Raw genomic sequence first — 24,425 nt, forward strand, 5'->3', positions numbered from 1 at the left:
TTCAGTGTGCACAAAACCATGCTTTTATCAAGGCTTCGCTCGGGTAGTCTTTTGAAATGAAATTTTCCTCCGATCAGTCGTCGGAACGCGCTTTATTCCAACTCTAACATTTTTGTAGCTGTGATGTGTGCATCAGTGTAATCGATGTACCAGGAAATAATGCATTGACAAAAGTTCCCCTTTGTTTGGAACTGAAAGTGTGATTAAATGCGTTATTTTTTTTTTACGCGTTATGGAGTACATGCATTGAAGCTTCTCAGCTGTGCTTGTGCTAAGAAGAGAAAACATTTTAAAAAACAACGTAACATGATTCTGTGTTAACCGCATATTTTTCATACGTCCCAAACCAAGGAGATGCGAGGGTAAAATGAATCGGGAAGCGCGAGTACATACTCAGTGCATCCCCTCTCAGGAATCGAACCTCGGATGTCTGCGCTAGAGGCGAGGCCTCTACAATTGCGCCACGGCATGTGGCTTGTCTATTTGAGAGTATGTAGATCGGGGTGTGTATATATATATATACATATATATATATATATATATATATATATATATATATATATATATATATATATGATACACAGTGGAACCTCGGTATACGTCCTTAATCCGTTCCAGACCCTTTGACTTATACCAAACAGGACGTATACCAAACAAAATTTTCCCATAAGAAATAATGGGAAAATGATTAATCCGTTCCCATGAAAAAAAAAAATCCTATTGCTATTGGCATATTATACATTGATGGGGTTATATAAAATAATTTAATCAATGCTTAATACTAAAATACATAAATACAAAAGCAATTAGATGAAATAAATGAAAATTTTACCTCACTTTACTTTTTAATAACATCTTTGTTTTTCACAATCGTAGATACCGTCGTTCTCGGTAAACGGTATGCAACAGCCATGTCCCGGATATGCATGCCACCTTCATACTTTTCAACAATCAATTCAAATTTACATGAAAAAAACACAAAATCCCGTTGTGACGGTGCAAGTTTGCTGTATGCTCCCATCTGCTGCCGGGGAGCCCTTGAATCCTACACCGTCGGTAATGTGCCTCGCTGCTAACCTCATCGGTAACAACAAAGCAAGGGGATGGTGAAAAGTTCCAATAAATAATCCATACAATCAGAAGTGAAACGTGGAGGTTAAAAACAATAGAAAAAAGTCTTAAAAACAACGAAGTTAAAAGCAGGAAGCATTCTTTAAAAAAAACAAGAAGCCCGTTGCCGGCTTCCCAACTGGGGAGTCGCCCTACTTGCAGCTGACCTTCGCACTGCCTGTTTCAGCCACTTATTCCATGCGCGCTCTCTCTCGCGTTCGTTCTTTATTTTTACTCCCCTTCAAGCCAACTTGCGTTTCTGTTTATCAAGATAAGCAGCCCTCTCTCTCTCTCTCTCTCTCTCACTCACTCAACCTCCCCTCTTTTTTTTCTTTTTACTCCCCTTCTAGCTGACTCGCGCTTCTGTTTATCAAGATAAGCAGCCCCAGGAACAATCATGAATGCGGACTGTCCCTCACAAGTGCGCTTTGGTGAGAAACACCCACATCGCTAATTGCCCTGAAAACCTTCAGCCACATAACCACCACGCCCCCTCACTAAGCTGCGAGTGCGGTGATTATTTATTTTAAAGCTGGACTTTGACAGGAGCTGTGGACCAGCTATATCACACACGTGAAAGTTCACAGAGAGTTATAGCGAGGGTGTTTCACTGAATGCTAGCAACTGGCGCACTAACGCTCGTGGGCAGTCGTGGCTTTGTCTCGAGAGAGGTAAACAAGGTTAGCACACGAGTCGTATTCCAAACAAAGGTCGTATACCAAGCAAAGTTTTTTGTGTCCAAACAGGACGTATACCAAGTTGGACTTATTCCAAAACAGACGTATACCGAGGTACCACTGTATATTCGCAGCGGAGAAGTAGTGTGTTAAAGAAGTTATGAAAAAGAAAAGGGAACATTTTAAAAATAACTTAACATGATTGTCAATATACAGTAATTGTTTTGTGAGTGTTATTGAGTGTTGCTGTCATCAAGGATTTGATTATCATTATTTCTTTCAATCAGGGTTGTATTTGTACGATGTGTTGTGTTCAAGTTACATTCCGTGTTTGTCAATCGTTGTAAAGATATGAATATGCTTGTATGTATCAGACGCTTCATATTTTTTTGCTGCCTTCTCAATTGTGTAATTCAGTTTTTGTTCAGCACTCTTTGGAACTGTTGCTTTTTGTCTGTGCACTGCGTCAGTTCACGTGAGCCGCTTGTTCTTGCATCGAAGGTTCCCAGCTGTGCTGGTGCCATCTCTTGTGATTTCCACGGCTGTATGTAATGTTAGCTAAGACCCGGCACTTAAAAGTTTCTCTCGCAGTTTCGCTGAGTTTGTGCCAAACACCACCCTGACCATCTCATCTTCCTCTGCATAAGCACAGTCCTTCACCCGTGAATATTTAGCGGCAGTGTTTCTATTGGATTGCCGCTGACGGACAGCCTTATATGGGCAGGCACTAAATTACAAACGCCAGCGGCAGCCTGTCTATGAAATTAATTTAAACTTTATGTTTACACCGTGCTTTGTTTCCGAAGTAGCAGCACTCATGAATATGGTTGTATATGTCAGTCGCTCGCTTCTTATTGTTTCGCTGCCTTCTCAATTATATAATGCATGTTTTCTTCAGCACTTTTTTGAGCTCTTCCTGGTTTTCTACGTACTGCGTTGATAGTCAGTTCACGTGATTATGTGGGAGGCGTGATGATGTCACATGAAACTCCGCCCCCCACGGCCATCCAGCTCAACTCCATTACAGTATATGGAGAAAAATAGCTTCCAGTTATGACCATTACGAGTAGAATTTCAAAATGAAACCTGCCCAACTTTTTTAAGTAAGCTGTAAGGAATGAGCTTGCCAAATTTCAGCCTTCTACCTACACGGGAAGTTGGAGAATTAGTGATGAGTCAGTGAGTGTGTGAGGGCTTTGCCTTTTATTAGTATAGATCATTGTGTGGGTATGTTTCTTGTTGTTATAAAATAAATGTTTATTTGAACATATACAATAAATCAGAATATCCACAGTACCAGAACAAGCAACCTATTGCATATTTTACTTCGTCAGTATATTGTTAATTAATTGTTAATTAAGATTTGTTGCTATGAGACGGTTTAAACTTCCTGAGTTGTGCAAATTTAGTACCTACATTTAGCACTAACTGTTGTTTCTTTCTGGTATAGCAGAAAGTTTTTTAAAAAAAAAAGCCTATGTGTCTATACTTTTTTTGATACTTTGATTGTAGAGAATGAAATTTTAATAAAATGTGAATGCAATAAAATTGTAACACAATGTATTTGTATTTTTAGGCCATCAGGAAAACAACAATTTTTGTTCTGTTAATATCAACATTGGGCCAGGAGATTGTGAATGGTTTGCTGTTCCGGAGCCTTACTGGGGTGTCATGAACGAATTCTGCGAAAAGTATGTACATAGCTTAACACATTTTTGTTTGACGGCATGGTATGTGATTTAAATTTGTCTTGTTGATGTGTTTTTATTTCTATTTTTGTCATTACTGCTTTTTCTAAATTTGTTTTATTGTTTTGATGCTAATATTTTCATATTCTCATAATGCAATCAATTCTTTAAATATAATTTTTTTTTAAAGCAGGAAGGTTCAAGTTCTTGATATTAAACATTGCTTTAACAGTGGTTGTTCTTTTATTTCCTGGTTGAATGCTTTATTGGCCTGTTAACTGTGGGCCCTGATTGGGTCTATAAACGCATAATGTTATATTTCCATTTAAGAAAAATAAGAGTGTCTACTTTATGCATTAAGCTATGACTATATCCCATGCAATTGAAAACACTCATTCACTGAATACAAATTTGCCATTGACAAACATGATTTAAACAGAAAATCAAGCATTGAGAACCCACTGTATAATAGTTAAGTGCTGTAATATACCTCTATTTCTAAATCATTATCAGTGCAATATGTCTCAGTGTTTCATTGACTTTACATTCATGGCTCATGAGAGCTGTTTGAGTATATCATGCGTATGCTGATTTATCAGAACGTTTATGGAACAGATTTGTGTTTCACTGTACTACCCAGAGGATGCAACTCACTAAATCAATTAAATGTGCAAAACATTTAATCTGGACTCCTAGCCCACTTTTCTGTGAAGTGAAGCCTCTGTTGTACACACATCATTTACAGATTATGAATAAAAGTTCTGCTAAAATGGTATGTTACACATTTAGTCTTGTTTTTAAATCATTTTTAAATTAGCTACTTTTGATGGAAGATATTTGTGTTTACCTTTGTGTTTCCTTTCAGTCATGTGTATTGGCAGTATTTTGTATCAAAAAAATTGATACAACAAAATTTTCTCTAGTGGCTAGTGTATATGTGTTGGATGATGAATTGAACACTCCATCCAGACTTGGTTTGTTTTTTGAAGCCTACACTACTGTGATGGGTTTCAGAATTTAGCAAGTTTTGAACATGTTGTGTTGATGAAAATTCACACATTTTTTATTTTTGTTTTTGTATTTTGAATTTTTGTGGATTCATTCACCCATTTTCAATTACTTAGAAAATGAAGATGGCCTTTTTCGTATTATTGACACAATTCAGAGTAAAATGTAAGGTTTTAGTGTTTAAAGAATACCCACTTAATGTTGAAGATAACTACTGCGGGACCGTGGCTTAACATTTTAGTGGCTCATATTTAAATAAATAAATGGCCAGCTCAATCTCTGTGGGTATGCATGCTCACGTATCTGCAGTAGGTTTGTGAGGAAGTTGAAGCGAGACACACCTGCACATCAGAGTTTCAGTTGTTTCATCTTCCTTCTGTGGTGTGCGATTGAGATACTGCACCCATGGATGCTTTTAGGAGGGAGCCAGCACAGGAGTAAAAGAACAATAAAGAAAAGAAAGAACACAACTCTGAGAATAGCATCTGTGGGAAGAGGCAGGACGAGCCAGCCAGCCAGAGCGGTTTGAAAGACAGCATGGCTAGGAGCCAGTGAAGGAGCAAAGTATTGGCGCTCTAGGGGCAGATTATCCCCACTCAGTATTGGTAAGGATTGGATGCAATCAAGTGGGAGTCCTACCCCAGGGATCTGAGGTACGCCAGGGAGCAAGAAGGAAGACTGGAGGCCAACCGACCCTGAGCAGTAAGGCCAATGCCACTCGAGGTAGCTAAGATCAGGATCAGAAAGTGTGGCCCGCAGTTGCTAGTGTCTCAGTCAGCTGAGCGAGCAATGGGTAGTGAGTTGAAAAGACTAAGATGTTGCACTGGACTTGTCTGGCAAAGCATGAAGAACCTGATGACTGCTGGTTTACTGTCATTTTTTAATTCTGATTTTTAATCTTAACAGATTGTCAACCTGTTTTTAAGGATTATGAATTTATTGAAGGTAGCACTGAATATTTTGTGCACTTTTTTGCTGCTTTTAATAAAAGCACTATGTTCACTTTTGCACCCACTCCTTGCTTTGAGTGAGTGTTGTCATCCTCAGACTCATCCCTCAGATATGTTACCGGCGGTGGCAGGTTCCAGAGCCTCCCTGGTGCAGGGGTCAGACCCTTACCACAGTGCTTCAGTTTCGGTGCCTTACATTAACTTATTTTAGACCTGTTTTCAGTTTCTTTGTTTATTTTCCCATTTCACTTTTTTCTGTCAAATAAATTTTTATAATCCTGTTTTCAAAAAGTATGTATTTTTCAGTAAGTGTTAAAATAAATTTACATCTTTTAGCCATAAACTTTTTTCCTCTTTGGTGTAATTCTGCAACTCCCTTTTAGCCTCCCCTTCCTAAACACTAATGTTTTCATAACTTTATGAATTTATTTTGATTACATATATCTTTATTTCATGTTCTCCTCCTCTACAGGAATAATATCAATTTTCTAATGGGTTCCTGGTGGCCTAACTTAGAAGATTTGTATGAGTCAAATATTCCTGTCTATCGCTTTATCCAGCGTCCTGGAGATCTTGTATGGGTGAATGCTGGCACGATACACTGGGTTCAGGCAGTTGGCTGGTGCAATAATATTGCATGGAATGTTGGACCACTAACAGGTATCTCTTTCTTCTTTAGTTTAAAGCTAAAAAAATATTTTATGTGCTTCTTGCCATTGCAATTTAAATTCCTTTTTTGTTGAAACTTTAACATTCATTAGCCTTAAAATTATCATGATCAATCCATGAAGTTTAAGTTTATTGACAGGTACTGCAGGGAAAATAAGTATTGAATGCGTCAACGTTTTTCTCAGTAAATATGTTTCTAATGTGGCTATTGACCTAAAATTTTCACCAGATGTCGGTAATAACCCAAGTAATCCACACATACAAAGAAATCAAAACAAATAAGTCCATAAATGAAGTTGTGTGTAATAGTCATGTGTAATAAAATTTCCCTTGCCCGGACACAGGTCACCAGGGCCCACCTCTGGAGCCTGGCGTGGATTTGGGGCTCAGTGGCGAGCGCCTGGTGGCTGGGCCTGTGCCCATGGGGCTCGGTCGGGCACAGCCCGAAGAGGCAACGTGGGTCCCCCTTCCCATGGGCTCACCACCTATAGGAGGGGCCAAGGAGGTCGGGTGCAGTGTGAGTTGGGTGGTGGCCGAAGGCGGGGACCTTGGCAGTCTAATCCTCGGCTACAGAAGCTGGCTACAGAATGTCACCTCTCTGAAAGGGAAGGAGCCTGAGCTAGTGCGCAAGGTCAAGAGGTTCCGGCTAGATATAGTTGGGCTCACCTGAACGCACAGCTTGGACTCTGGAACCAATCTCCTTGAGAGGGGCTGGACTCTCTACCACTCTGGAGTTGCCCCCGGTGAGAGGCGCAGAGCGGGTGTTGGCATACTTACTGCCCTCCGACTTGGAGTCTGTTCATTGGGGTTTACCCCGGTGGACGAAAGGGTGGCCTCCCTCTGCCTTCGGATGGAGGGACAGGTCCTAACTGTTGTTTGTGTGTATGCGCCAAACAGCAGTTTGGAGTACCCACCCTTTTTGGAGTCCCTGGAGGGGGGTGCTAGAGGGCATACCTTCTGGGGACTCCCTCGTACTGCTGGGAGACTTCAATGCTTACGTGGGCAATGACAGTGAAACCTGGAAGGACGTGATTGGGAGGAATGGCCCCCCCGATCTGAACCTGAGCTGTGTTTTGTTATTGGACTTCTGTGCTTGTCACGGATTGTCCATACCGAACACCATGTTCAAGCATAGGTGTTCATATGTGCACCTGGCACCAGGACACCCCAGGCCTCAGTTCGATGATCGACTTTGTGGTCGTGTCGTCAGACTTGCGGCCACTTATCTTGGACACTCGGGTGAAGAGAGGGGCGGAGCTGTCAACTGATCACCACCTGGTGGTGAATAGGCTTCGATGGTGGGGGAGGATGCCGGTCAGGCCTGGTAGGCCCAAACGTGTTGTGAGGGTCTGCTGGGAACGTCTGGCAGAGTCCCCTGTCAGAAGTAGCTTCAACTCACACCTCTGGCAGAACTTCGACCATGTCCCGAGGGAGGTGGGGGACATAGAGTCCGAATGGGCCATGTTCCGTGCCTCTATTGTTGAGGTGGCTGACTGGAGCTGTGGCTGTAAGGTGGCCAGTGCCTGTCGTGGTGGAGGTCCCCAAACCCGTTGGTGGACACCGGCGGTGAGGTATGCCATCATGCTGAAGGAGTCCTACCGGACCCTTTTGTCCTGTGGGACTCTAGAGGCAGCTAATAGGTAACGGCAGGCCAAGCGGAATGCGGCTTTGGTGGTTGCTGAGGCAAAAACTCAGACGTGGGAGGAGTTTGGAGATGCCATGGAGAACGACTTTTGGACAGCTTTGAGGAATTTCTGGTCCACCATCCGGCGTCTCAGGAGGGGGAAGCAGTGCAGTGTCAACACTGTATATGGTGGGGATGGTGCACTGCTGACCTTGACTTGAGACGTTGTGGGTCAGTGGGGGGAGTACTTCGAAAGACCTCCTCAATCCCACTAACATGCCTTCCAATGAGGAAGCTGAGCCTGGGGACTCCCCCATCTCTGGAACTGAGGTCACTGAGGTGATCAAAAACTCCTTGGAGGCAGGGCCCTGAGGGTGGATGAGATACGCCCGGAATTCCTCAAAGCTCTGGATGTTGTAGGACTGTCTTGGTTGACACGTCTGTGCAACATCGCATGCACATCGGGGACAGTGCCTCTGGATTGGCAAACCGGGGTGGTGGTCCCCCTCTTTAAGAAGGGAGGCCGGAGGGTGTGTTCCAACTATAGAGGGATCACACTCCTCAGCCTCCCTGGAAAAGTCTATTCGGGGGTTCTGGAGAGGAGGGTCCGTCGGATAGTCGAACCTCGGATTCAGGAGGAACATTGTGGTTTTCATCCTGGTTGCGGAACAGTGGACCAGCTCTACACCCTTAGCCAGGGTCCTGGAGGGTGCATGGGAGTTTGCCCAACCAGTCTACATGTGTTTTGTGGACTTGGAAAAGGCGTTTGACCGTGTCCCTCGGGGAATCCTGTGGGGAGTGCTCCGGGAGTATGGGGTACTGGACCCCCTGATAAGGGCTGTTTGGTCCTTGTACAACCGGTGTCAGAGCTTGGTCCGCATTGCCGGCAGTAAGTCGAACCCGTTTCCAGTGTGAGTTGGACTCTGCCAGGGCTGCCCTTGGTCACCGATTCTGTTCATAAGCCCAGGGTGTTGAGTCAGGATTGGGTCACTGCTTTTTGCAGATGATGTTGTCCTGTTTGCTTCATCAGGCTGTGATCTTCAGCTCTCTCTGGATCAGTTCGCAGCTGAGTGTGAAGCGGCTGGGATGGGAATCAGCACCTCCAAATCCGAGACCATGGTCCTCAGCCGGAAGAGGGTTGGGAGCGTGATCCTGCTCCAAGTGGAGGAGTTCAAGTATCTCGGGGTCTTGTTCACGAGTGAGGGAAGAATGGAGCGTGAGATCGACAGGCGGATCAGTGCGGTGCCCGCAGTGATGCAGGCTCTGCATCGGATTGTCATGGTGAAAAAGGAGCTGAGCCGTAAGGCAGAGCTCTCAATTTACCAGTCGATCTATGTTCCTACCTTCACCTATGTTCATGAGCTATGGGTAGTGACCGAAAGAACGAGATCGCAAATACAAGCGGCTGAAATGAGTTTCCTCCGCAGGGTGTCTGGGCCTTCCCTTAAAGATAGGGTGAGAAGCTCAGTCATCCAGGAGGAGCTCAGAGTAGAGCCGCAGCTCCTCCGCATGGAGAGGAGTCATGTGAGGTGTTCCGAGCACATACAACTGGGAGGAGGCCCCGTAGAAGACCCAGGACACGCTGGAGGGACTATGTCTCCCGGCTGGCCTGGGAATGCCTCGGTATTCCCCCGGAAGAGTTAGAAGTGGTGGCCAGGGATAGGGAAGTCTGAGCATCCCTGACCAAGCTGCTGCTCCCACGACCCAACCTCGGATAAGCGGAAGAAGATGGATGGATGGTAATAAAGTAGAGTGACAGGGAAAAAGTATCGAACATGCTTACTGAAATTTAATACTTAGTATAAAAGCCTCCTGTATGAAGAAACTAGTCACATGCATCGCTGATGAAGGTTCCGGGGGCCTCTTCTATGAACTGATCTTCATTTCTTTCCAAAGATTTTCAATTGGATTCAAGTCGGGTGATTGAATGGGCCATTCTAGCGGCTTTATTTTCTTTCTCTGAAACCAGTTGAGAGTTTCCTTGGCTGTGTGTTTGGGATCAATATCTTGCTGAAATGTCCGCCCTTGTTTCATCTTCAGCATCCTGGTAGATGGCAGCAGATTCTTATTAAGAATTTCCCAATACATTTCCCCATTCATCCTTCCTTCAATTATATGAAGTCTGCCAGTACCATATGCTGAAAAACAGCCCCACACTATGATGTTCCTTCCACCAAACTTCACTGTTGGTGTGGTGTTTTTGGTGTGATGTGCAGTACCATGTCTCCTCCAAACATGGTGTGTGCAATGACATCCAAAGAGTTAAATTTTGGCCAGACTCAATATTCCCAGGATTTTATTGGCTTGACCAAATGTTGTGCAGTAAATTTTAAACGAGCTTCAACATTCTTTTTCTTCAGCAGTGGAGTTTTGTGCGGTGAGTGTGCATGGAGGCCATGGCGGTTGAGTGAATTACTTATTGTTTTCTTTGAAACATCTGTACCTGCTAATTCCAGGTCTTTCTGAAGCTCTCCTTGAGTTCTCCTTGGCTCTTGAACAACTCTTCTGATTATTCTTCTGACTACTCTGTCAGAAATCTTGCGAGGAGCATCTGGTCGTAACCGGTTTATAGTGAAATGTTCTTTCCGCTTCTGGATTATGGCCCCAACAGTGCTCACTGGAACATTTAGAAGTTTAGACATATGTCTGTAACCAATGCCATCAGTATGTTTTGCAGCAGTAAGGTTGTGAAGATCTTGAGAGAGCTTGTTGCTTAAACCCATCATGCAATAATTCTTGTATGACACCTTGGTAATGAGAAACCTTTTTATAGCCTATAGGCAGTTAGGACTAAACCAGCTGATATTAATTTGTATGGGATGATAGGGGTCAGGATTGCTTTCAAAGTACTGGCAGCTTTTAGCTGGTTTCTTGGCTTTCCATGCCTTTTTGTACCTTCTTTTCTTCATGTGTTCAGTACTTTTTCCCTGTGTCATTCCACTTTATTACACATAATTTATGGGTTTTATTTTTTTTTAATTGTTTTGATGTCTTTGTACTTATGGATTAATTGGGTTATTACTGACATCTGGGGAAAATTTTATGTCAAAAGCCCCATTAGAAATATATTTACTGAGAAATAAATTGTCACGTTCAATACTTATTTTCCCCACTATATTTACAGTGCAATAGGATTCTTCTTTGTATATTTCCCATAGATTTGTGACAGTAATATAATACAGCACATGATGGCAGCTTTTAAAGCGATTGAAATAGTTTAAAAAAAAAAAAAATCTGCAGAGGAATATTACATAAAATTCAAAGGTTGACCAAAGAGGTTCTGTCAGTAGTAAAAGTATGATCAAAAAAGAGGAGTGTAATAGCAGAGTTTTTATGTGTGAGCAATTTGATATCTTACCAGTAGCTGCAGGTACCATTAAACTATGCAGTGTTTTAGAGACTTGAATGAGAGAAAGGCTTAATAAAGCTGAATTAAAGCAAATTGCCAGTTTTTTGTAACATTTAACCTAGATGGCTTAAAAACTTGGTGATGATATATATATCTGTTCTTAAAACATACCTTTAGATAAGCTCAACATTTATCTTGGATAAATTAATGTATTTGTTAAAGAAAAAAAATTTGAACTGCATATGTCTGGTATAGTTATATTAATAAGCAGTCAAAATGAGTTAAGAGAAGGTCATTATGATTCAGTAATACACGACAATTCTATTATAAAACAAAGGCTATAACACAGTCATTGGCAAACTTAACAGAAAGAAGTTAGCACCACTTATCAACCAGAAGGTTTGACTTATGTGAATCTGTGAAACCAACGGTAAATTGTCTACGTTTTCATTTCTAACCCATTACAAGCACTGGCTCTGTGCTATGTGCTTTAACTAAAATAAAGCCTTCTACTCCAAAGGGTAATTTTAACAGACTTTGACATGGGTGCAATATTGAAACCAGCCTCAGATGGTGCGGAGCACAAGTGACAGAACATATGTGAAAGCAAAATGTCCATATTTCTGAAGAAAGGAGTCAACTGATCACTGACCTCTCATAGTTTTTATGCTAATATTGTAACTATAGTACTGCCTGCATCCATAAGTCATGGCTAAATTTATAAAGGAATGAGAAAGTTAGTGGCATCTGAACAAAGAAATGACTTATTGTAGTAAACATTCTTTCACATGTGCCAGACAAAGCTCTCTACAAGATTCTGCACAAATCAGGGCAAGGCATTACCCTCCATCTCTTAATTTAACAAGAATCAAGCTCAGAGTACACTGCTGCCTGTAAGAATTATGTTTTTGGACTTCTCTAGCGCCTTCAACACCATCTAACCTCTGCTCCTTAGAGACAAGCTGACTGAGATGGGAGTAGACTCACACCTGGTGGCATGGATCGTGGACTATCTTACAGACAGACCTCAATATGTGCGTCTTGGGAACTGCAGGTCTGACATTGTGTTCAGCAATACAGAGGCGCCGCAGGGGACTGTACTTTCTCCGGTCCTGTTCAATCTATATACATCAGACTTCCAATATGACTCGGAGTCCAGTCACGTGCAAAAGTTCGCTGATGACACTGCTATTGTGGGCTGCATCAGGAGTGGGCAGGAGGAGGAGTACAGGAAGCTAATCAAAGACTTTGTTAAATGGTGCGACTCAAACCACTTACATCTTAACACCAGCAAAACCAAGGAGCTGGTGGTAGATTTTAGGAGGCCCAGGCCCCTCATGGACCCTGTGATCATCAGAGGTGATTGTGTGCAGAAGGTGCAGACCTATAAATATCTGGGAGTGCAGCTGGATGACAAATTGGACTGGACTGCCAATACTGATGCTCTATGTAAGAAAGGTCAGAGCCAACTATACTTTCTGAAAAGGTTGGCATCCTTCAACATCTGCAATAAGATGCTGCAGATGTTCTACCAGACGGTTGTGGTGAGTGCCCTCTTCTACGCGGCGGTGTGCTGGGGAGGCAGCATAAAGATGAAAGACGCCTCACGCCTGGACAAACTTGTTAGGAAGGCAGGCTCTATTGTAGGAGTAAAGTTGGACAGTTTAACATCTGTGGCAGAGCGACGGGCATTAAGCAAACTCCTGTCAATCATGAAGAATCCGCTGCATCCACTGAACAGTGTCATTTCCAGGCAGAGGAGTAGCTTCAGTGACGGACTTTTGTCATTGTCTTGCACCACCTACAGACTGAGGAGATCATTCCTCGCCCACACTATGCGACTCTTCAGTTCCATCCGGGGGAGTAAATGCTAACATTACTCAAAGTTATTGTCTGCTTATTTATTTATTTATTTATTTATTTATTTTTTCATTTTTCATTTTTATTACTATTTAATTTAATATTTTTTTTGTATCAGTATACTGCTGCTGGATTATGTGAATTTCCCCTTGGGATTAATAAAGTATCTATCTATCTATTTGTATTTATCAGTATATAACCAGTTCAGTATGCAGTTTCTTATCTAAAACATTTTAGTTTGGACATCTTCAACACATGGTATCAAACTTTTATTCAGTTATAAGTTGTTTTGTTGGGAGAGAGAGAAGAAAAACTGCCTGAAAAAATGGAACTGAAGTTTGGTTATTGTGATTCCAACTTTCATACAACACTTTCACTTCGTCAACCCTATCTAGACCATCAGCCATGATGTCACTCTTTGTGGTTATTTGTAATAGAATTTTTACAGTGACATAATAATGAATAATGCTCTGCCATAGTGAAATTTGTTTTTGTACAGGCATTTTTTTTTTAATTCATCCAGTATTAGTGTTAGACATATCCTTTCTGTAAGTTGCTCAGAGTCAAATGGTTTGCAAATTAACACACTAACTGAAGCTGCTTGTGCTTTTTGTGAATTTTCAATTTCCGAAATCTTTTAACATGTAAAGAAGTTATTTAGTTCAGCAAATCCTTGTATCTGTAATTAGCTTTTGGACATAGCCTCTTCTTAAAGCATTTATTGTCTGTTATTGTTAATTTGAGGAAATCAGATGCCAATACCAATTTGGCACTCAGAATCCCTACACTGTTACAGTTTCTATTCTGATATTAGATTTTTGTCTAAAATTGGTTGTTATAATTAAGGTTGTTTTGCTGCCAAAATACAAGAAAGTTTTTGTAATGACATTTTTTAGGTTTGCTTTGAATTAATTTTTGTATTATATGTAGTGATTTTGATGTACATTTATTTAATGTTGTTGTTGTTTTTTTTTTTTTAATTTCTTGTAAAATGTTTCAACAGCACACCAGTATAAACTTGCTGTAGAGAGATATGAGTGGAATAAACTTCAAAGTGTAAAGTCTATTGTTCCCATGATTCACCTTTCCTGGAACATGGCAAGAAACATCAAAGTGTCAGATCCCAAGCTTTTTGAAATGATTAAGTAAGTTTAACTGCTCTGTATAATTCATGTACTTAAGAAAAACTGTTTAAATTTACTCTTGTTAATCTTATCCTATTTTGCATACATTTTCTACTATGAAGTATCATAACTGTTAATTTAGTCTAACAATTAACTGGTACTTTGTCTTCATAAGTTCATGACAGTTTAGGAGAGTAATATTTTACATGTTTTGTAAATTCTTTCTTTGCTACAATTATAGCAATACGTTCTGGATTAGTATAAATCTACAAGTTATTTTTTTTATTTCATTACTTTAGTTAAAATGGTGGGCAAAGTCATTTCAGTCTAAAGAGTGATAAAATATTACATAAGTCTTTAGAGAGAGGTTCTAGAGGTATTCTAGTTGGATTAATTGGCAATTTCAAACCAGCCATGTACAAATGTGAGTTTGAATATGGATATGAGTGTGAATGGGCCCTTCAATGGACTGGCAACCTATTCAGGGCTGTTTTCCACCTTGCACAAGGTAGTAATCAATTTAGGTTTGGATGTTTTTAACTCACTTTTTCACAATTAAGGTATATATTAATTTGCAATGTGGTTTTGTATTCTAAAGTGAAGCATATTTTAGCAATTTAAAAAAATAATTAGTTCGCTCTTGTGTTTTATAATGGAGTCCCATTGTGGGGGGGGGGACTTAAAATTTACAAATACATCTATTTTTCAAGTTATCAAGTATTGAGATTAAACACAAAATAGTATATCTGTTTCAGTTTAAGAAGAAAAAATGATGAGATCAGCTCATCTTCCTCAGCAGCACACTTCTGAGCTAGGGGTATGTGTTCACCTTGGAAAATTATTACCGAGAGTGATTATTGACTTTGAATGCTGATGTGAATTGCTATTTCCGTTCTGGAAACAATTAGACAATAACAACTGAAAAAAAATCACACAATTTCTTATTGTAGCTGCATTTTCGCATAATTACCAAAGTTCTGCAACTTTAGTTTGCTTCATGGGATTCTAACAGTAGTGTGACACATTGAAATGATTCCACAGACCAAATATCTTCATTTTTAAAAGGTTTAGTAAAAGTTCAAAATAAAACAGTTCACACAAAAATAGAGAAAAAATAGATATTGCAAAGTAAAGAAAAGTTCTTTTATTGCTTATGTCTTGTTTTGCTTAAGTTTGCTTATACAGTTGAACCGTTTCTAAACTGTCATAAAACTGTATGCCTATCCCATTCACAAACTGTAAATGGGTCTATTGGTCCATGCTAGTAATGAGACTAATTCCAAATACTGTAGCCACTGATTAGATCTGCACAGTATTTAGTATATATTTTGAATCATTCCCCTCTACAAAACTGTTTTCATTTATTTTGCATGGATTTTATTGCATGAGTGACTTGTTTTTGATCATGCCACAATATTTCATTAAGAGAGGAAGTCTTTAGGATGTATACTCCTAGGAAGACAGCAGTACTACATTTCTTCTATTAATAAACTGTCTCTCTGTCCATTGAATAATGGAGGCCTAGTTCTTTAGGGTTGGTTTTCTTGTATGGTCTAGTACTACCTGGTTTTAGAGTTTTAGCAACATGTCACTCTTGATCTGTCCATGTTGCCCTTCAACACATATATGTTGTGAAGAGCAGGAAGCACATTAACATTATATACCTAGTACACTTGATTGAAAAACTCATCTTCATGTAATTCTTAGAGGTAAGTTTGATCAGTAAAGATGTGACAATAAACAATTTATTGTGATATAGTATGTCTGTTTTATGTATTTAGTAGAAATTAGATGAAGATCAGGCCGCAATTTCAGATATACTGAAAAAGTTAAGCTTTACAGTTTTTTCCCCCACAAATGTAGATGTTGTGATTGCTAGTATTGATTTATTAATTAATTTATTTTTTGCTTGGCATATTGATTTGATAGTTTGTTTTTTGCTTTCGTGTGTAGACTTACCTGTTAAACAGCATCATGACATGGAGTATAGTTTGCATTTTATAGCCAGGCACCCTAAGCAATGAAAATTTTTTTTCCTGGATTGCACTTGATGCTTACTAGAATAGGCTCCAACTCCCTGCAACCCTGTTCTATATAGGCTGGCATGAAGAAGGATGAATGAACCATATGATTCAGTATTCTAAATCATGCAGTATTTTTTTTTTCTCAGATATGCAATTCCTGTAGAAAGTACTCATCCTCTTGAAAATCTTTGTTTTACTGTTTTAAAACACTAATTAACCAAATTAGGATTTTTTAGATAATATGATTTTTCTTACATTTAAGTTTTACTTAAGCTTCAGTTCCTTGTATTTACAAGAAAAATTATTATTTTTACTTCACTGTCTCAGCAGTTAAGCAGTCATTGAGCCTATTTCAAAAACTGAGGGGCACAATGATACCTAACACACACATGGTCTGTATAAATTGTATAGTATAGTATAAATTGTTTGGAAAAATTCACCACCATTATAGGAATTTATCTGATTTTCCAAAATAATTCTCAAATTCTCTTCCACTTTTTGTGGTATCCTTGTATTTGAAACCTTTTTTTCCAAGTTATCTTACAACCACTTCTATTTGTAGCCTTTCTTAACCACCATTTTGGTCTTACTCTGTAACAGTAGCTCCAATTACATGTTATAATGGTCGGAAGTTTTTCGTTCCTGTCAGATTTTATTTATTCCAGACTAGGGGGCTTTGTTCACTGCTCACTTCACTCGCCAACCCACGGGCCTGTGCTACGCGCTAGCCTCTTTGTGGTTCTGTCACTCGCATATGGGGATGCAAATGTACAATTTAAACAGAATTGCGTTTCTTCTCTCTAATAAATAAACCAACTTTTTTGAGATTTTGTCTCTGTAATTTGTTAATTGTCTTTGCAAAAGCTATTCTAACAGGGAACAGTTAACGTTTTAATACGAATGGCATATCAAGATCTCCTTTGTTGTCTGTTTTCTATGGAAGATGTACTGTATTACCTTTCTTGGATACATCCTTCTTTCTACAGTAATTCGTGAGATGGAAGACCGGACTGTGTTAATGGTTGTAGGTATTCTTCGGGATATTATAAGTTGATGTTTTCATCGTCCACATGATCGCCACCAACTGTTTCAGCATCGTATAAAAACCGGATTCCAAAAAAGTTGGGACACTATACAAATCGTCAATAAAAACTGAATGCAATGATGTGGAGGTGCCAACTTCTAATATTTTATTCAGAATAGAACATAAATCACGGAACAAAAGTTTAAACTGAGAAAATGTATCATTTTAAGGGAAAAATATGTTGATTCAGAATTTCATGGTGTCAACAAATCCCAAAAAAGTTGGGACAAGGCCATTTTCACCACTGTGTGGCATCACCCCTTCTTCTTACAACACTCAACAGACGTCTGGGGACCGAGGAGACCAGTTTCTCAAGTTTAGAAATAGGAATGCTCTCCCATTCTTGTCTAATACAGGCCTCTAACTGTTCAATCGTCTTGGGCCTTCTTTGTAGCACCTTCCTCTTTATGATGCGCCAAATGTTCTCTATAGGTGAAAGATCTGGACTGCAGACTGGCCATTTCAGTACCCGGATCCTTCTCCTACGCAGCCATGATGTTGTTATTGATGCAGAATGTGGTCTGGCATTATCTTGTTGAAAAATGCAGGGTCTTTCCTGAAAGAGATGACGTCTGGATGGGAGCATATGTTGTTCTAGAACCTGAATATATTTTTCTGCATTGATGGTGCCTTTCCAGACATGCAAGCCATGCCACACGCACTCATGCAACCCCATACCATCAGAGATGCAGGCTTCTGAACTGAGCGTTGATAACAACTTGGGTTGTCCTTGTCCTCTTTGGTCCGGATGACATGGCGTCCCAGATTTCCAAAAAGAACTTCGAATCGTGACTCGTCTGACCACAGAACAGTCTTCCATTTTGCCACACTTTTTAATGATCCCTGGCCCAGTGAAAACGCCTGAGCTTGTGGAACTTGCTTAGAAATGGCTTCTTCTTTGCACTGTAGAGTTTCAGCTGGCAACGACGGATGGCACGGTGGATTGTGTTCACTGACAATGGTTTCTGGAAGTATTCCTGAGCCCATTCTGTGATTTCCTTTACAGTAGCATTCCTGTTTGTGGTGCAGTGTCGTTTAAGGGCCTGGAGATCACGGGCATCCAGTATGGTTTCACGGCCTTGACCCTTACGCACAGAGATTGTTCCAGATTCTCTGAATCTTCGGATGATGTTATGCACAGTTGATGATGATAGATGCAAAGTCTTTGCAATTTTTCGCTGGGTAACACCTTTCTGATATTGCTCCACTATCTTTCTGCGCAACATTGTGGGAATTGGTGATCCTCTACCCATCTTGGCTTCTGAGAGACACTGCCACTCTGAGAAGCTCTTTTTATACCCAATCATGTTGCCAATTGACCTAATTAGTATTAATTGGTCTTCCAGCTCTTCGTTATGCTCAAATTTACTTTTTCCAGCCTCTTATTGCTACTTGTCCCAACTTTTTTGGGATTTGTTGACACCATGAAATTTTGAATCAACATATTTTTCCTTTAAAATGATACATTTACTCGGATTAAATGTTTGATCTGTCATCTACGTTCTATTACAAATAAAATATTGACATTTGCCATCTCCACATCATTGCATTCAGTTTTTATTCACAATTTGTTTAGTGTCCCAACTTTTTTGGAATCCGGTTTGTATTAATACGCATTTAACAGATTTGCCGTGTGACCAATCGGCAGTTTTGCCGTTAATTAGTTTGACTTCATCGTTGCTCGGTGCTAGGATTGCCCATGTACTCATTTCTTTTGTTGTTAACCTTTAGCAATAAAATTCTTTAATAAGATTTGGACATATGTCGTCTTTAATTGGGCAGAGTGGTGGCTCTGAGGCTCAGGATCTGTGCTAGTATCTCAAAGGTTGCCGGTTCGAATCCCCATCACTGCCAAAAGAGATCCTACTCTTCTGGGCTCTTGAGCAAGGCCCTTAACCTTCAGTTGCTCCAGGGGCACTGTACAATGGCTGACCCTGCACTCTGACCCCAAGGGGTATGCAAAAACAAATTCCTAATACAAGAAATTGTATAAGGTGAAATAAAGAGCAAAAAAAAAAGTGAGGAAAATGTATAAGAGCTGAGTGTGCAGGAAGTGTCTGTGAGTGGACCTTGGGCATGTTTTTATATGTTTGAGAGGAGAGCGTGACTTGAAAAAAATCTCTTCCAAAAAGTCTCATCACAGGATTTTTTTTTAATTTTTATAATAGAGAGAAGTGTATACCTGTATGCTATTTTGCATTCTTAAAACTGCCTCAGAGTTCAAGTTAACAGCTTAGACTTCTCAATCAATTACTATTATAAAATAAACCAAATATATCAGATATTTGCACAGCAAAACAGCTTGAATACTTTTTAAAATAAAATTGTTTTTTTATTTGTTTGGATAAATGTATTCACTCCGGATAACAAACATAAACTGGACATAAAACTGCATCCTTCCCAGAAATACAAAAACTTTGGTATTTTTGTTATCATCGAGAAAAGATGCAAAATAACAAAAAAAGTCTTTTTGTGCAAAATTTCCATGTACTTTTTTGTTTCATAATTTGTTTTTTTACATTTGCAGTCCTCGTTCTTCTTTCCTGTGTCCTCCACAAATTTTCTGCAGTTTTCTTTACATATTTTTTTTTTTGCAGCTCCCTCTGCTCTTTCTTTATACCTAAGACATTCCTTTACCACAGGTGACTTTTCTTTTTTTATTGTACTTTATTTAAACAGTTTAGCTTGCAGAGCTCATTAGCCAGCCTCTTCCCTCCATTGTAACAACTGGTGTCAGACTTGAGCCACCTGTAGTGAAGTCGCTTCCACAGTTTGTTCTGATAGCTCTTTAACTGCCTGTTACAGACAACCTGCACATTCTTTTCCCCATCATAGCCTAGCCACATGGTAAGAAGCGTGATGTACAGCTCCAGAATTATCTTGCCTTAGCCCCAGACAAGGTATCCTCTGCTCCTAGCATATGGGGATATACAACAGATGCGGTCCATTCTGAGGCAGGACAAAGAAAAAATATTCACAGGCTATTGATTGGGGACAGGCTTCAACTTTGCCCGGTGGTTTGTCACACTGGTTCCATTCTGTTGTTTGGACCTGAACTGGACATGCTGCCACTTTTAACTGTTATCGTTTTTGTTTTGTGTTTTTTTTTTTTTTTGCTAAATTTTCTTTTTTTTTTTTTTTTCTTTTTTCTTAATTTTGTGTGACATCTGATCTTTCTGAACCAGCTCCAGACAACCAAGTCAATGTTACAGCCTTTCTTAAGTAAGAGTACATTAGTAAGAGAAGCAATACAAGGAACAAATCTGCTTTTACAGTTCACTGTGCAGAAATCAAGCCGGTTTATTTATTTTATAATAACCCACTCAGTTAGTGTTTACAATCCTCCAAATTGTATAGCCAAGGTAGACATTGTCACTTAGGTCCTTTCTACTTCTTTCTTCTTTTTTTTTTTTTGTTCTTCTTAAGCAACTTGCACTTTCAGCTTCCTGTTTTAAAGTCACAGCAATCCACAGGAGCTTTATGTGTCACTACACTACAGGCGTCATTCAACTCCAGCAATGTAGGCATATTCACTATTCCGCACTCAATTTGTGTCCTCCGCCTTTCAGCATCTCTGTTGCTGCTTTGCATCAAGAGCAGGCTGATGCAGCCCCTCTGTAATCCCATTTGGCCAAAAAAATTGCACTTTTCATGTTTGAATATTGTTTTAAAATTAAATGAAAAAATTTCCCAGACCCATTTTAAGTGATGTTCAAGACGCATGCAAAATACAGAAGTATTGCAACATAGTGTGTCTGGAGTAACATGATGCTGAAATTAATGCAAGGTTAAAAAAATGTTCTTTTGCCATCAATTGTCAACTTTGCCTTTCAATAAGAATTTTTCTCCTAGATTAGAATTATATTCAAATAGTGATCTTTGTTATACTGATAAGTACTTTTATTGCAAGCAAAATAATGATGCCACATTTTCATCAATGAATAATACATTTTTTATATGCAATTGTGAATTTAAACTTTTCTGAATGTTTTTAATATTATTCCAGCAATTTGTCCAAACTTTCCAACAAATTTCTGTTTCAGTTTAAAAGAAAACAAACTGCAGCCTAACTGTAACTGTCTAGCTTAACTAAGTTTTCAAGGCAAATTCTTTTTAGAAAACAGTCATATGTCATAACATTATCACCTTAGAAATATTTTGGCGAAAATGGGCTATTTAGCTCTACAAAGCTTGACAATTCTGTCCATCTAATTTCTCTAAAATGACATCAAGTCAACATTTGAAGGTCCCTAAAGTTCTACTCTATACCACAATATTTGGTAATTGTTTTTTTTTCTGTGTGTGTATAGTTTTGTGTATGAAGAAAAACATAGTAATGTTTGCGTGATATTTACCCGTAACAAGTTTCCAGCTGTGCCCTCGTGTTCCAGCTGAACTCATTTTAAAGTAACAGCCTGGGTCCACAGTACTAATTCATTTTATAATTTTAAACACTTATCTTGTTACCTTTTAATCTTTTTGCTTAAACTGAAAATAATCCAACTTATTTAATCATTTTTCATAACTGATACCCTGCAGTCTTAGAATCAGTCTAGTCGTTCTTCTCTTTTCTTTATCTAGCATTTCTATGTCTTTTTTTGTAACCAGAGATCAAAACTGTACACAGTCCTCCAGTTGAGGACTCACCAGTGCATTATAAAGCTTAAGTATCACATTATTTGACTTGTACTGTGCATGTTGGGCTATTTAACAATTGAATTACCAAAGCCTACAAAAAATCTCGTAAATCTGGCCCACCTTAAATCCTTTTTCACCTCTCTGTCTTCATCTTTTGTCTTGTAAAAGTGCCAATCAAGACAAGCAGCAAGCCTTCTAGCCTTCATTATCTGGGAGTGAAGTGCTGGATTTTTACAATGGAAATAGATCGTTATTTCACGTGTTCCGTTTGTGCAATAATCAGTGTAAACACATCGTTAAAACAGAAACATTTTTTATATTTTAGTAATAAATGACAAAATGTAGACATAAACTATGTAATGTGTGAAGCTAGAAGTCCAAAGATCAAATAAACACTTTCACAAAAGGTTCGGGGATAATGCAACAGCTTCCATGGTGCAGCACAGAGAGAAGTGTGTACATTGCAACAGGTACACTTGTCGTAAATGTAGGAAGGACAGTACTTGGGTGTGTGGGAACTGTTAACATTTGAATTTGATGATTGCATATAGCACGAAACTGACCTCTCTGTACTATTCTTTCCTCTGCATTTCCTAGAGTACAAAAGAAACACCACCATGCACCAAAATGTGGAGACCGGGCAAGCTTGAAAAAAAAAAAAAACACGCGGCCACTAATTACAACCGCAAGATGGTATGCGAATGAATATGAATAATGTTGCATCTGTGCCACAATTTTTTCTGAAATGTACTATACAGGTCATAAAATAAATAATAATTCCAAATATCCATACAGTGGTGTGAAAAACTATTTGCCCCCTTCCTGATTTCTTATTCTTTTGCATGTTTGTCACACAAAATGTTTCTGATCATCAAACACTTTTAACCATTAGTCAAATATAACACAAGTAAACACAAAATGCAGTTTTTAAACGATGGTTTTTATTATTTAGGGAGAAAAAAAATCCAAACCTACATGGCCCTGTGTGAAAAAGTAATTGCCCCCTGAACCTAATAACTGGTTGGGCCACCCTTAGCAGCAATAACTGCAATCAAGCGTTTGCGATAACTTGCAATGAGTCTTTACAGCTCTGGAGGAATTTTGGCCCACTCATCTTTGCAGAATTGTTGTAATTCAGCTTTATTTGAGGGTTTTCTAGCATGAACCGTCTTTTTAAGGTCATGCCATAGCATCTTAATTGGATTCAGGTCAGGACTTTGACTAGGCCACTCCAAAGTCTTCATTTAGTTTTTCTTCAGCCATTCAGAGGTGGATTTGCTGGTGTGTTTTGGGTCATTGTCCTGTTGCAGCACCCAAGATCGCTTCAGCTTGAGTTGACGAACAGATGGCAGGACATTCTCCTTCAGGATTTTTTGGTAGACAGTAGAATTCATGGTTCCATCTATCACAGCAAGCCTTCCAGGTCCTGAAGCAGCAAAACAACCCCAGACCATCACACTACCACCACCATATTTTACTGTTGGTATGATGTTCTTTTTCTGAAATGCTGTGTTCCTTTTCGCCAGATGTAACGGGACATTTGCCTTCCAAAAAGTTCAACTTTTGTTTCATCAGTCCACAAGGTATTTTCCCAAAAGTCTTGGCAATCATTGAGATGTTTCTTAGCAAAATTGAGACGAGCCCTAATGTTCTTTTTGCTTAACAGTGGTTTGTGTCTTGGAAATCTGCCATGCAGGCCGTTTTTGCCCAGTCTCTTTCTTATTGTGGAGTCGTGAACACTGACCTTAATTGAGGCACGTGAGGCCTGCAGTTCTTTAGATGTTGTCCTGGGGTCTTTTGTGACCTCTCAGATGAGGCGTCTCTGCGCTCTTGGGGTAATTTTGGTCGGCCGGCCGCTCCTGGGAAGGTTCACCACTGTTCCATGTTTTTGCCATTTGTGGATAATGGCTCTTACTGTGGTTCGCTGGAGTCCCAAAGCTTTAGAAATGGCTTTATAACCTTTACCAGACTGATAGATCTCAATTATTTCTGTTCTCGTTTGTTCCTAAATTTCTTTGGATCTTGGCATGATGTCTAGCTTCTAATCAGGCCTGGGGGTGGCTACAGAAATTGAACTCAGTTGTGATACACCACAGTTAGGTTATTTTTTAACAAGGGGGCAATTACTTTTTCACACAGGGCCATGTAGGTTTGGATTTTTTTCCCTAAATAATAAAAACCATCATTTAAAAACTGTATTTTGTGTTTACTTGTGTTATATTTGACTAATGGTTAAATGTGTTTGATGATCAGAAACATTTTGTGTGACAAACATGCAAAAGAATAAGAAATCAGGAAGGGGGCAAATAGTTTTTCACACCAGTGTATATACCTATGTCTCTGGTTTTTGTCAATGTGGCTTTGACATCATGGACCATAAGGTGCATACTACTTCAGCGTAAGGAACACTCAATAAAATTGAATAAAAATATTCAAGTGACAATGAGATAGAAAGAAGGCAGATTCACCAGCGTTTGTATATCAGCTTCTATCCATCCAGATAAGAGAATTTGCAGTTCAATTGTCTCAAAACACCATTCACATCTACGGTTATTCCTAGTTTCAAAAAAAAAAATAACAACGTCAGATCTCTTGGGATGGAATATTGGGGGGTGGGTTG

At 39.5% G+C, this 24,425-nt stretch overlaps 1 protein-coding gene across 6 annotated transcripts in view; it reads left to right on the plus strand.

Annotated features, from left to right (window-relative positions):
* Nucleotides 1–24,425, plus strand: part of kdm6a (lysine (K)-specific demethylase 6A) — a 548,877-nt gene that overhangs the window by 517,198 nt on the left and 7,254 nt on the right. For all 6 annotated transcript variants that reach the window (XM_039745151.1, XM_039745155.1, XM_039745152.1 and 3 more), the window contains 3 exons: nucleotides 3,364–3,478; nucleotides 5,906–6,093; nucleotides 13,939–14,080. In XM_039745151.1, coding sequence (XP_039601085.1) covers nucleotides 3,364–3,478; nucleotides 5,906–6,093; nucleotides 13,939–14,080 — 445 coding nt within the window. The remainder of the gene's footprint in view (nucleotides 1–3,363; nucleotides 3,479–5,905; nucleotides 6,094–13,938; nucleotides 14,081–24,425) is intronic.

Source organism: Polypterus senegalus, chromosome 2 (genome assembly GCF_016835505.1).
Source record: "Polypterus senegalus isolate Bchr_013 chromosome 2, ASM1683550v1, whole genome shotgun sequence".
Taxonomy (NCBI): domain Eukaryota; kingdom Metazoa; phylum Chordata; class Cladistia; order Polypteriformes; family Polypteridae; genus Polypterus; species Polypterus senegalus.